Consider the following 12,932-nt stretch of genomic DNA (forward strand, 5'->3'; position numbering starts at 1 on the left):
CAGCTCACTGCAACCTCCATCTCCCAGGTTCAAGCAATTCTCCTACCTCAGCCTCCTGAGTAGCCGGGATTACAGCCCCTGCTACCATGCCTGACTAATTTTTGTATTTTCAGTAGAGATGGGGTTTCACCATGTTGGCCAGGCTGGTCTCGAACTCCTGAACTTAAGCAATGCTTGGCGCGATTTCTGCTCATTGCTGCCTCAACCTCCTAGACTCAAGTGATCCTCCCACCTCAACCTCCTGAGTAGCTGGGACTACAGGTGTGCACCACCACATCCAGCTCATTTTTGTATTTTTAGTGGAGACGGGGTTTTGCCGTGTTGGTCAGGCTGGCCTTGAACTCCTGGGCTCAAGTGATCTGCCTGCCTTGGCCTCCCAAAGTGCTGGGATCACAGGCCTAAGCCACTGTGCCCGGCCTATTCTCCTTTAATCTGAAACATAGCTACAGCATTTCTTTGTCTTAGGATATTGCCTTTTTGAAGACTATAGTTCCACCCACACTCAGTTTTATTAATAGGGGGTTGTCTGATGTTTCCCTATGATTAGATTCAGGTTATGCATTCCTTCCTGGAAGGTAACCTATGAGGTGTGCCCTTATCAAAGTATCATATCTGAGTTACACGATGTTCTTCTGCCCCTCACTGGGGCTGTTAATTTTGATCTCCTGGTAAGGTATTGTTGGAATTTGCCATGTATCATACTATAGTCCATGCTATGGTTTGAATGTGTACCCTCCCAAATTCAGGTGTTGAAACTTAATGGCCAGTGTGATAGTATTAAGAGGTGGGGCCTTTAATAAGTGATTAGGTTATAAGGAGCCTTCCCTCATGAATGAGATTAAGGCCCTTATAAAAGAGGCTTCACACAGAGTGTGGTTCTCTTGGCCTTCTGCCATGTAAGGACATAGTGTTTCTCCCCCTCAACCTTCAGAACTGTGAGAAAATAAATTCCTGTTCTTTATAAATTACCTAGTCTCAGGTATTGTGCTATAGCAGTACAAACAGACTAAGACAGAAGGAATGTTTGTGTCCCCCCTCAAAGTTCATATGTTGAAATCTAACCCCCAAAGTGGGGCCTTTGGGAGATGATTAGATCATAAAGGCTCCATCCATTTTTTTTTTTTTTTTTTTTTTTTGAGATGGAGTCTCGATCTGTCACCCAGGCTGGAGTGCAGTGACGTGATCTCCGCTCACTGCAACCTCCATCTCCCTGGTTCAAGCGATTCTCCTGCCCCAGCCTCCTGAGCTGGGATTACAGGTGTGCACCACCATGCCCGGCTAATTTTTGGATTTTTAGTAGAGATGGGGTTTCACCACGTTGGTCAGGTTGGTCTCGAACTCCTGACCTCGTGATCTGCCTGCCTCAGCCTCCCAAAGTGGTGGAATTACAGATGTGAGCCACCATGCCTGGCAGCTCCATCCTTATAATGGAATTAGTGCCCTTGTAAAAGAGGCCCAAAGGAGCTTGTTTGCCTCTTCCACCATTTGAGGACACAGCAAGAAGATGCTATGTATGAGAAAGTGGACCCTTACATGATAATCCCCTAGTGCCTTGATCTTGGACTTCTCAGCCTCCAGAACTGTGAAAAACAAATTTCTTTTGTTATAAGCTAAACAGTTTATCGTATTTTTGTTAGAGCAGCTCCAACAGACTAAGACACATCACTGTTTTTTCCTTTGCATCAAATAAGCAATCAGTAGGGAGATATTTAAGACCACACAAGAATCCAGCACATCATCAAACGCTCACCCTAGATTTTGCATCCAGTGATGATTCTTGCCTAAATAATCTTTATTACTATGGTTGCAAAATGATGTTTTTGAAACTCCTGCACTCCCCCTACATTTATTAGTTGGCATATTAATTCTACTGTGATCAAGAACTCTCGCTTTTCACTCATCCATCCATCCATTCATCAATTTATTATCTGTGTGGACTTGTGGATTCTTATTTTCTCTAATGGGTTACAATTTCTTCTTGTTCTTCTTCTTATTTGAGATGGAGTCTTGCTCTGTTGCCCAGGCTGGAGTGCAGTGGCATGATTTCGGCTCACTGCAACCTCTGCCGACCGGGGTTCAAGCAATTCTCCTGCCTCAGCTTCCCAAGTAGCTGGGATTACAGGCATGCACCACTATGCACAGCTAATTTTTGTATTTTTGGTAGAGACAGGGTTTCACCATGTTGGCCAGGCTGGTCTCAAACTCCTGACCTCAGGTGATCTGCCTGCCTTGGCCTCCCAAAGTGCTGGGATTACAGGTGTGAGCCACCTTGCCCGGCCAATTCTTTATTATTTTAGTGCTCAAATTGCTGTGCATGTGGCCAGTGGGAGCCCCCTGAAGCAGGCTTCTGTGTCCTTTCACATGCCCCCAGCACTTTTTACTTTTTCTTTTTTACTTTATGCATAATAAGCTATTCCAGGCTCATCTTATACCTATCTTGCCACAGCTACCTATTCTGGAATTTATCTGAGGGGTCATGGTTCCTTTTCATTTAGAAACCAAGGTATGGGTACTGGGTGTGTATATTGCTCTGGAGTATTTTTGCTTTTAGGCCTTTGGAGCGGAAAAACACATGCATGCAAATACACATAACTATACATATGTATATTCATGTACATACTTATATAAATACATACACACCTACATAAACATACATACACAAAACATACCATATAGTTTACTTATTTATTTTATTGTTTGTCCTTTACACCAAAATGTAAGCTCCACAAGGGAGAATATTTTTGTCAGTTTTCTTTGCTGTTGATTTTCTAATACATAGAACAGTGTATACCCAATGGAAAGCATTCAATAAAGAGCTGTTGACTAAAAGACAATAAAGAAATACCTCTAGTAGGCTAAAGGACTTGTCAATCCTCATAGCTGACAAATGGAAGAACTCTTTTTTTTTTTTTTAACCATGCTTTGAAGACTCCAAATAGGAGCTAAATTTGGCTAGGGTAGTATTAATAGATATCTTCATTGTGATTTTCCCACCTTTATTGTTTTTTCTGTCCTCTTCTATCTCCAGACCTCTGTCATTTGTATCTCTTCTCTTTCTACCCTCTGGGATTCATAACTTTAGGCAGTCAGTAGGTAAGAGTTGAAGGCAGAGGCTAGGTGGGAGGGCCTGGGGGTAGAAGAAGAGGACCCCAGGCCCACATTACCCAGCAGTGATGGCTGAGCCCCAGCCTGGTATGTGCCCTAATGTGAAGATGGGAGGAGAGGGGGAAATGGTGGTGGTACCTGGAGCCTGCATTGTCACTGCTAGCTGGTCTCCTGCTGTATTCTCACCTAGCAGCAGCCCTGATGCTACCCAAGGAATAACACTGGAAGCAGTGTTGGAGGTAACTGGAGAGAAGGTGGACCCAGAGGAGGTGGGTGGGGACCCAGCAGAGAGGAAGTCACCCTCTAGGAGCCCTGGTGTTATGGAAACTGGCCCTGCCATTCTATCTGTCCTCAAATGCTATAAATAGTCAGCTTCAGTATCAGCTATGGCCAGACTAGGCCAGCAGCACAGGCAAACCCTGAGAGGAAATGGATTGGTGGGGGAGGATGGAGTTATAGAGACAGAGTGTATGGGTGGAATGAGAGGGGCTGATGGGAAGCCTTTGCCTGTCCCTACTGCATCCACATCAGATCACTGACATTCAAAGCCCTCCCCAGCAAAATTTCCAGCCTGCATATCATCAATAATGTTATTCCACCAGGCCATCCTGCTTCCTTCCCACTATCTTGTTCATTCTGTCCCTGCTGCCTGTATGGCCTTTCTGCCTCCATAGTTGCTTGTACTTTTAAAGTATGTTTCAAATTCCACTTCTTCCATGGAGGAAACTGAAAAAGCCATTCCTGAAAGGATCTAGTCTAGTTCCTAGATGGTGACACTTGGGCTGTGGGCATCCCTGTTAGTATAGGAGAAAGATTTAGCCCTTTGGATCTCCATGAATTGTGGACCTAAAGGGTCTCCTGGGGTCCTAGGAACTTCTGAATAACCTTCTGTCCTGTTACAAGGCCCTTCACATCCAAGAGCTCTTCCCTTGCCTCTCTAGCCCTTTTCCTGCCTCCTTTGCCCTGTTCTTTGGTTACTGACTGATTTTAGGGAAGTCTCTTAGTCTCTCTGGACCTGTCGCAGGCTGAATTCCCTGGTCCCAGAGACAGTTTATCATGCAGGATGTCAATTAAAGAAGGTCCTCAGGCTCAACACCTGTGGAAGAAAGCAGGGAGGGGGATGCATTGGGCAGAGGAAGAAGAGCTGCCATGTCAGCCTGACAGCCTTCACTGATTCCATGGGGAGCTCTGGAGTCAAAATGTCCCATCAGAGTTGTCCCATGTTAGGCCCAAATGGCCAGTCTTTCACCCTCACCTAGATGATGTGTGACCCTGTGCAGGCAGCCTAGGGAAGGTGTGCTTTTGGGAAAAGCTGCTCTGTAGTAGAGGTAGTCCCTAAAATAACTAAATGCTGAAGGGTGTCCACCTCCTGGCACCTGGGACAGGTCCTTTCATGAAGGGGGTTCTGGATGGTGCCTCAGTGCCTCAGCCTTCTCCTTTGTGAAAAGTGCGTGATGACACTTCACTGGACTCTTGTTCTGATGTAGATCTATATGTATATACATACATATATGGTCTCGCTGTATAGTCCAAGCTGGAGTGCAGTGACACAGTAACTGCTCACTGCAGCCTCAACCTCCTGGGCTCAAGCAATCCCCCTACCTCAGACTCCTGAGTAGCCCTGACGACAGTCATGTGCCACCACACCCAGCTACTTTCGTATTTTTTGTAGAAACAGGGTCTTGCTATGTTGTGCAGGCTGGTCTCGAACTCTAGAGCTCAAGCGATCCTCCTGCGTCGGCCTCCCAAAGTGCTGGGATTACAGGTGTAAGCCACCGTGCCTGGCCTAATTCATTAATACTAATATATTACATTGTCTTTTTGTTTTAATTTTTCAATATAAGCATTTAATATGAGCCCTGTTTTGGAATTTCTTCTCCTTTTGATATTCAAGGATGCTTGAGACATTATCGCCCAAGTTTCTCTCTGCTTTCGAGAACACCAGTGCCACCTGTCCAGGTGGAATGGGAACCAGGAGGCAGGTGGGTGACATAGCTGTGGTCCTTGGGCTGGCCCCTCAGTTCTTTGTCTACTAGGCACTCGGCAGGCCTCAGATATGGCAGTTCATCTGCTCACACCTCACCAGCCCTGAAGGAATCCCAGCCAGTTCTGTGCCCAGGTAGGTGTCCTTATATCCAGACACCCACGGAGCATGCTTTGTGCAACTGGAATCCGAGAGGCACCCAATCCCCAGTGGACACTTCAAGATTTCCCGAGCTGGAGCAGAAAGCAGGAGAAAAGGATTGGGAACTCATTTCCCTGCCCAGTCGCTAGCGCCGCCGGGAGAACCTCTCCCCGCCGGGTCTCGCATGCAGCCAGCTGCCTGGAGCGGCGCCGCGACGAGTTGCGCGTGGGGCTCCATCAAAGACGCGCAGACCCTGGGAGGGGGGTGACACAGGATACCACCGGACGGGTAAAGATGTCTTTGTTTTGCGAGGCTCTCAGCCTGAGTTTCGGTTCTTTTCACAGCAAAGAGAAGCAAGTTGTTTGATCAGGGCGCCCGCGGCAGGCAGTTGCACCAGTTCGCAGACGTGAGAACCGGTGCGCGATCTGCGCTCAGCCGCGGTGAAACCAGAGCTTCCGGCGGTTCTTTGGTTGGCTGCGCAGAGCCTGGCCTCGCTTAGATACCAGAGCGGACCTCCCAGTCAGGAGTCACACGCTTTCGCTTGGTCCCAGCTAGAAGCCTAGCCCCACAGAGGGCTCTTGAGTTACCTGGGCAAGTCCAGGACTTGTTCTGCAGAATAACGAGACTTACTGTAAAGCTGAGCACAATCCTAGACTTACTGTCTTTAGGAAATGGGGCTGTGGTTCCAGGAAGTAGTCTCCACACAGTGGCTCTAAAAGGTCCTGGCAATTGGACCCTGGGTGTGGGGGTTGCCAGCTCTGCAGAGGCCAGGCTGGAGGAGTCAGGGCATCACCCATTTCCCACCCAGGTCACATTGTAAAACTGGACTCAGAGCTGGAGAGACCACTGTCCCACCCCTTGCACTTTCCACCCGCCTTGCTTCCTCTTCTCATTCTCCTTGCTTGCCCTAGAACAACCAGATGTTGAATTTAGGCTGTTAAGGTTAACAAACTTTCATGGAATGTGTTATAATAATAAAAGTAAGGCAAACTGAAGTTCGGAGAGGTTGCTTAAGGCCATTCAACTAGCACTGGGCAGGAGTTGAGGGTCTGAGGGAACTGGAAAGCATGAATAAATAAGTAATGGTGTTTAAGGTAAGAGAAGATTGTTTATGTTTTGGGGTGAGGGCTGTCAATCTGTTTCTGGGTATTTTCTGAGTATATATGCTGTGTGCCCAGTTCAGAGCTAGCTGGCTGGGGGAGAGAAGAGGAGATTAAAAAGATCAATGGAGGCCGGGCGCGGTGGCTTACGCTGTAATTCCAGCACTTTGGGAGGCCGAGGTGGGTGGATCACTTGAGGTCAGGAGTTCCAGACCAGCCTGGCCAACATGGTGAAACCCCATCTCTACTAAAAAGACAAAAATTAGCCAGGCGTGGTGGCAGGTGCCTGTAATCCCAGCTACTTGGAAGGCTGAGGCAGAAGAATCGCTTGAACCTGGGAGGCAGAGGTTGCGGTGAGTGGAGATCGTGCCACTGCACTCCAGCCTGGGAAATAGAGTAAGACTCTGTCTCAAAAACAAAAACAAAAAAAGGATAAATGATCAGGTCTCTATCCTGAGAAAGACTAGCATTTAGTCTCCATCCAAGGAGCTGGGACCATTTTGATGTTTATTATGAAAATTTTACATCATCCTTAGAGGCAATTATTAAAAAAAATTCTCATTCTGTCTGCCAGTAGTTTTCCTACTTTCTGTTAATTTCAATAGGTAGATAAGCTTTTATTTTCTAAGATGGTACACAAATAATTTTGTTGCACTCTTTTTATATATTTTGAAAACACGTTTCCCTGTCTCTTCACAGTCTTCATGGTTATTTTCATGCTGCATACTCTTCCCTCTTATGGCCATACCATATTTAGCCACTTTTCTGTTACTGGCTGATTCCAATTTTTTGTCATTATAAATAATGCAGCTATAAATATCTGTATACATATAGCATTTTTCTTTTTAAAAATTATGTCCTTGGAATTGTTGCCCAGAAAGTGGATGAATGGGTCAAAGGGTTGACTGTTTTATAGCTCTTGCTACGTAGAGCCAGACTACAACCGAGGACATTTAACAACAAAGCAACTGAGGACTCAAGTCTTACAGACATTTTGCTAACACATTAGCGCACTATGTCTGTATAGACTATTGTATGGAATAAACACTTATTGACACCTACTATGATTGAGGTCCATGCCAGCAGGGCACTTGGAATGAATGAAAGGCAGTCTCTGCCCTCAGAAGCACAGAAGCTGTGGCTTTTCAGCCCTTTTCTCCTTCTAGGACAGAAAATATTCAAGATGGTTACACATCTAGGGACAGATTCAGAATTTGGTGATTCCTGCAAATTCTGCAGGGACTTGAAACACAGTCATGCTTTCTAATCAACAGAATCTTGAACAAAGACAATGTATTTTTGGTGTTCATAAAGCAGGTGGCTGGTTACTGGCTATAACACCATTCCTTTTTCTCAGGTTCAGGAAAGAATATCAGGATGCAAGAGGTTGAGAGGGATGTATAATCATATAACTCCATTTTGATTTCCTTTTTTTTTTTTTTAGACCGAGTTTCGCTCTTGTTGCACAGGCTGGAGTGCAATGGCACAATCTTGGCTCACCACAACCTCCACCTCCCGGGTTCAAGTGATTCTCCTGCCTCAGCCACCCGAGCAGCTGGGATTACAGGCATGTGCCACCACGCCTGGCTAATTTTTGGTATTTTCAGTAGAGATGGGTTTCTCTATGTTGGTCAGGCTGGTCTCGAACTCCAGACCTCAGGTGATCCGCTCGCCTCGGCCTCCCAAAGTGTTGGGATTACAGGTGTGAGCCACCGTGCCCGGCCCTCCACTTTAATTTCTAAAAGCAAACAAACTATTCCCAAACATAGGCATTTGTGCTGTCACACAATTGGACAAGCAAGATAATCTTTTTATGTGTAAATCTGTGCACAGGGCTCCTCAGTAGGTAGGCCAGGATCACAGGCAGACAGAGCTGTACAGTGAACAAACTCATTGAGCATAGGCTCTATGCCAGGCACTGTGCTGGGGCCTGGGTACCAGGATGAATGGGTGCCAAGAAAACTGGGAAGAAACTGGGCCCAGAGAGGGTAAGTGGTCCTGAGGATGGCCAATGTGTTACATACATTAAATACTATGTGCCAGGCACTATTCTAGGCACTGGGGCACAGCAGTGATCTAAACAGATAAAAACCTCTGTCCTTATGGAATTAATGCTTAAGAGTGGGGGTGGAACAAATAAATATGCAAAATATAGAGAATGCCAGATGGTGATACATACAAAGGAAAAAAATAAGGCAAGGGAAGGTAATAGAGCATTCTCGAGAGGATATCTTAAATGATGCTCAGAGATGACCTCAGAAAATGACATTTGCATTTTTTTTATTTTTTAGTTTTTTGAGATAGGGTCTCACTCTGTCACCCAGGCTGGAGTACAGTTGCACGACCACAGCTCACTGCAGCCTTGACCTCTCCGGCTCAAGCCATCCTCCCACCTCAGTCTCCCTAGCAGCTGGGACAGGTGTGCGCCACCAAACCCGGCTAATTTTTATTTTTTTAAATTTTTTTGTAGAGACAGGGTCTTGCCATGTTGCTGGGGCTGGTCTAGAATTCCTGGGCTCAACTGATCCTCCTGCCTCAGCCTCCCAAAGTGCCGGGATTCCAGGCATGAGCCACGTGTCCGGCCCCTAGAAAATGACATGTGAACACAGAGAGTGGTGGGGATGTCTGGGAGAAGGGCATTGCAGACAGGGCCCTGAGGCAAGGCTCTGAGTTAAGAGCAAGGAGCACAGCCTGGCAGAGTGGGGGGCAGGTGAGGAAAGGGCAGGAGGAGTTGGGGTCAGAGAGGGAGTTGGGGCCATTCTAGGGGTGGCCCTGTAGGCATTGAAAGGATCTGGGTTTTTAACCAGGGTGAGGTGGGGACGCCATGGACAGCATGAGACATGGTCTGGTCCGGCGTGGAGAATGCACTCCACTGGGAGGGCGTCAGGGAGCCTGGCTAGGAAGCTGGTGGGAGGCTGGGAATCCAGGTCTCCGGACTCAGCTCTTTTTTTGCACTTACTTGGCCCTTGGCCCGCCCCAAACTTGAGGTTTGAACTGTTGGGGTCAGAACCTACCACGAACTCCAGCCTGGAGGAAAGATTTCTAGGAAGGTCTTGAAGTTCAGTTATAACCTGTGCAATGGTCTCATTAGCATTATAAAAGTTCCAGGATGGGGTTCTGTAGCACTGGGCCCGGGCAGTGGTCCAGATGCTGACTAGTGGTGTAGCCTCAGGCAAGTCTTCTCACCTACTGAGCAGACTCAGTTACTTCATCTGTAAAATGGGACTAAACGTCCCGATTGCCTCAGCATCAGATGAGATCATTCGAAAGCACCTTTTAAACATCATTACCGATTACAAGAAGCAAATGGGAAGTCGGAGCTGACCTCAGAGGGCTGACTTGGCACAGCACTTCAAATTTCTCATTTTACAAAGCACGAGGCGCGAGTTTGTCTCGCTGTCGGGACCTGCTTCCCTCTCACCTAGCACCCGCCCTGGGCCCGAGAGCCACCTTGCGGCCGTGCGTACAGGAGGGAGGGAGGCGGTGTGGGGTCCCGGGCAGAGCTGCTGAGAGCCACGAGCCCGCATCTGACTCGCGCTCTCTCGGCGGGACTCCGGGCCGGGGCCCCTAGGCCGGCGCGCAGGGCGGGGAGCGGCTGCGGGCGGGAGAACGGGCGGGGCGGCGGGCTACGACGCGGCCTGGGCGGAGCCGCCCCCGCCCTGGCCCTCGCGGTTGCCCTGCCCCCGCCAGCCCCAGGCTCCCCGGGCCCGCGCCGCGCCGCTCTTTCTCCGACAGCCGCCGGGGGTGCCCTGCAAGCTGTGCCGCGCGTCCTGCCCGTCTGTCCCCGCGGGTCGTCGCCCGCCACAGCCGCGCCATGACCACCCAGCAGATAGTCCTCCAGGGCCCGGGGCCGTGGGGCTTCCGCCTCGTGGGCGGCAAGGACTTCGAGCAGCCTCTCGCCATTTCCCGGGTAAGAGCAGCTGGGACGTGCGTGGAAGCGGGGCGCTATGGGAGGTGATGTGCGGAGACTGGGGCCCCGCGGGCGCGGTCGGGGACGGAGCCAGGCGCGCCCAGGTGCGCTGTTAGTTGAGCGCTCTCCGCGCGCCCGGGCCCCGCGCGCCCCGCCGCCGCTTCGCGGAGGCTGCGCTCCTGGGCTGGCCGGCCCGCTGCGGGCGCGCTTCGTGTCCGCCAGAAAAAAAGAAGGCAGTTTTCGTTCTTTGGCCCCGGAAGCGCGGCGGGGCGGGTGTTAGTTCTTTGTCAACCAGCGAGGGGACGAGGGTCTCCGCAGATCCCGCGCGCCGGGAGATGGCACTTCTCCCTTCTTCCCAAATCACTGTGCAGCCGAACGCAACAGGAAAGACCTGGAAAGTGAGGTGGGGTGGGTGGGAAGTTTACTGGGGTGGGGGGTAAGTGGGATTAACCTAAAAAAACAACCGAAACACGCTCTTTGGACTTGACCCACGGCCGAGGCTCGCCCCTCGAATGCCTTTTGGAGAATGTGCTGGATTCGGGAAATAAACACAACAAACAAACTCAGGTAAACCCTCTTGGTTATTCTTCTCCCCTCTGCAGAACGTGGCCCTGCGGTCATTCTTCTAGCATTCCCAGATTATCTCTTTCCCCTCCCCGCACCAGCCCTTTTTTCTCAGGGCATGAGTAGATACTGGGATGGGGTTTCCACCTGGGGTGGGGTGGTGGTGCTTGAAATCTTGGAGGGGCTTCGGATCTTTAAAAGGACTCACGTTGAATCAGGGGCCACCAGAACCATTGCCCCCCTAATAAAGCGAAACCCCCAGGGAGACCCAGACTCAGCGTTCAGAGGTCTGGGCTTTGGCCATTTAATCTGGCCAAACACAGGTTGATGTCCCACTGAGAGATATCACGTTCAGTGCTTGGGCACCAAGAAGAGACTCAATAAGTACCTCGAATGAGGAAAGGGAGAAAAAGAAGTCCCCTTTCTCCCCACCCATGGCCACTCCTTGCCTGTAGGCGGCACATTCCATTCTTGGGCCTATCTGCCTACTCAAGCTGCCCTTCAGCTTGTCTCCCAGACCTTCTAAACATCCTTCTTTTTACTTGGGGTTGGGGGAAGGGTGGAGAAGAAAGGGAATGATCCTTATGGATCCTTTTGACTCAAGCCCCTGCCTCCAGCAGCTGAAGGAGTTTGGTGGGAGGTGCAGGAGAAGAATTGGTGGCCTCCTCTTGACTTGTCTGCCAGCCACAGTCCTACCCATGCTTCTTTCCGGGTTGGCCTGGCCCAGTGAGGAGGTCTTCTCTATCTCACCCCCATGAAAGAGTAGGCGGGCCAGTTTTTGGGCCTTATCTTCCACCTGTTTGCCTCGTCCCACAGAGACCTCTGATTATTCTCAAAGGTACACACTGCCTTTCCAGCCACCAGCCTAATTCCTCAAGCGCAGGAACTGTGCCTTCCCCAAAATCGCCCCCAAGCTTGGTGCAGACCTGTACCTGGCCGGGCTGGGTAAATCCTTGCAGGCTTATTAATAAATGCTTGTCCAGGGAGGACATTGTGTCTGCACATTTCAACTCGCTTACCTCATAGTCCATTTGTCCCTGTTCTTTGTGTCTATAATTAACCTGTCAGCCCTCTCCATTTCTGAGATTTACATATGACATGAAACCCTTTTTTAAGTAGTGGAGGATGTATTGGCAATCTGTTAAAAGGGCAGTTACTGCCTTTCACTTTAGCTGCTTTTAAAAGTCTTAATGCATGAGTGAATGATGGAATGGCGTGGAAAACACCACACTATAAATTCATTGGTTTTTACCTTCATATATTCACTTATTTATTTATGGCGTGTGCACGTGTTTAATGAGCATGTATCATATTCCAGAAACTGCGCAAACGCCTCAGAAATGAGAGGGCACAGCTCCATTCTCAAGGCGTTCATGGTCTAGTGAGGGAAGCTAATCTTTATAATGCCCTTGGCAGGTGCTTTAATTGAAAAGTGAAAGTGACTCAGAAGAGGTAACATTTTCATGCTGACAGTAGTTTATTTGTTTCTCTTCAGCTCCTTATTAATACATGGAAAAATTGTGAGCCTGTTCACCTCATGAGAATGGGAAGGTCATTGTCGTAAAGGGACCCTGGGGTGGCCATCTGAGATCTGGTGCTGGTCCAGTGTCTTCTTGCTTGAGCTGTACCTGGGGTGGATCTTCCACTGTCTGAGGCTATTTAAAAAAAAAAAAAAAAACCTCTGCAGTGGGGATAGCACCAGCCCTTGGCTGTGAGTTAAGGTATGTGAGAGTGCTCTGTAAATAGTGATAGTGAGGAAATGTGAGCATTGACAAAGAGCTGTACACACTTTCTGATTGGTAGGTATGCTACATTATTTATCATCCTGGGCAGTTTGCTGGTACGATTTTGCATATGATAGACTTTGAGTCTCCACACCAAAGCAAACCATAAAATTAGGCTGGGAGAGGAGTGCCTTTTATTTAAATAACCATGTTTGCTTTCTCTTGCATGAATTATTGTGGTATTGGCTCCAGTCTTTTGCTCAACTGCTAAAGCTTCTTAATATAATGCTAATCTTATGTACTTGCAATTTTTTTATTTTTTAACTTATTTTTTATTGTGGAATAAAAAATCATAAAATACAAATGAACAGCAAATGATTATAAAGCAAGCATCTGTATAATCA

The 12,932-nt window shown here is 48.5% G+C and overlaps 1 protein-coding gene across 1 annotated transcript in view; it reads left to right on the forward strand.

The window, feature by feature from the left end:
• Positions 1-9,998: 9,998 nt before the first annotated feature.
• The window catches only part of PDLIM1 (PDZ and LIM domain 1), a 56,645-nt gene continuing 53,711 nt past the window's right edge, over positions 9,999-12,932 (forward strand). Inside the window, exon 1 of the mRNA XM_055254804.2 lies at positions 9,999-10,240. Within this exon, the coding sequence (XP_055110779.1) occupies positions 10,145-10,240 (96 nt within the window). The 5' untranslated portion in view covers positions 9,999-10,144. The remainder of the gene's footprint in view (positions 10,241-12,932) is intronic.

The sequence above is a fragment of the Symphalangus syndactylus genome, chromosome 2 (assembly GCF_028878055.3).
Source record: "Symphalangus syndactylus isolate Jambi chromosome 2, NHGRI_mSymSyn1-v2.1_pri, whole genome shotgun sequence".
Taxonomy (NCBI): Eukaryota; Metazoa; Chordata; class Mammalia; order Primates; family Hylobatidae; genus Symphalangus; species Symphalangus syndactylus.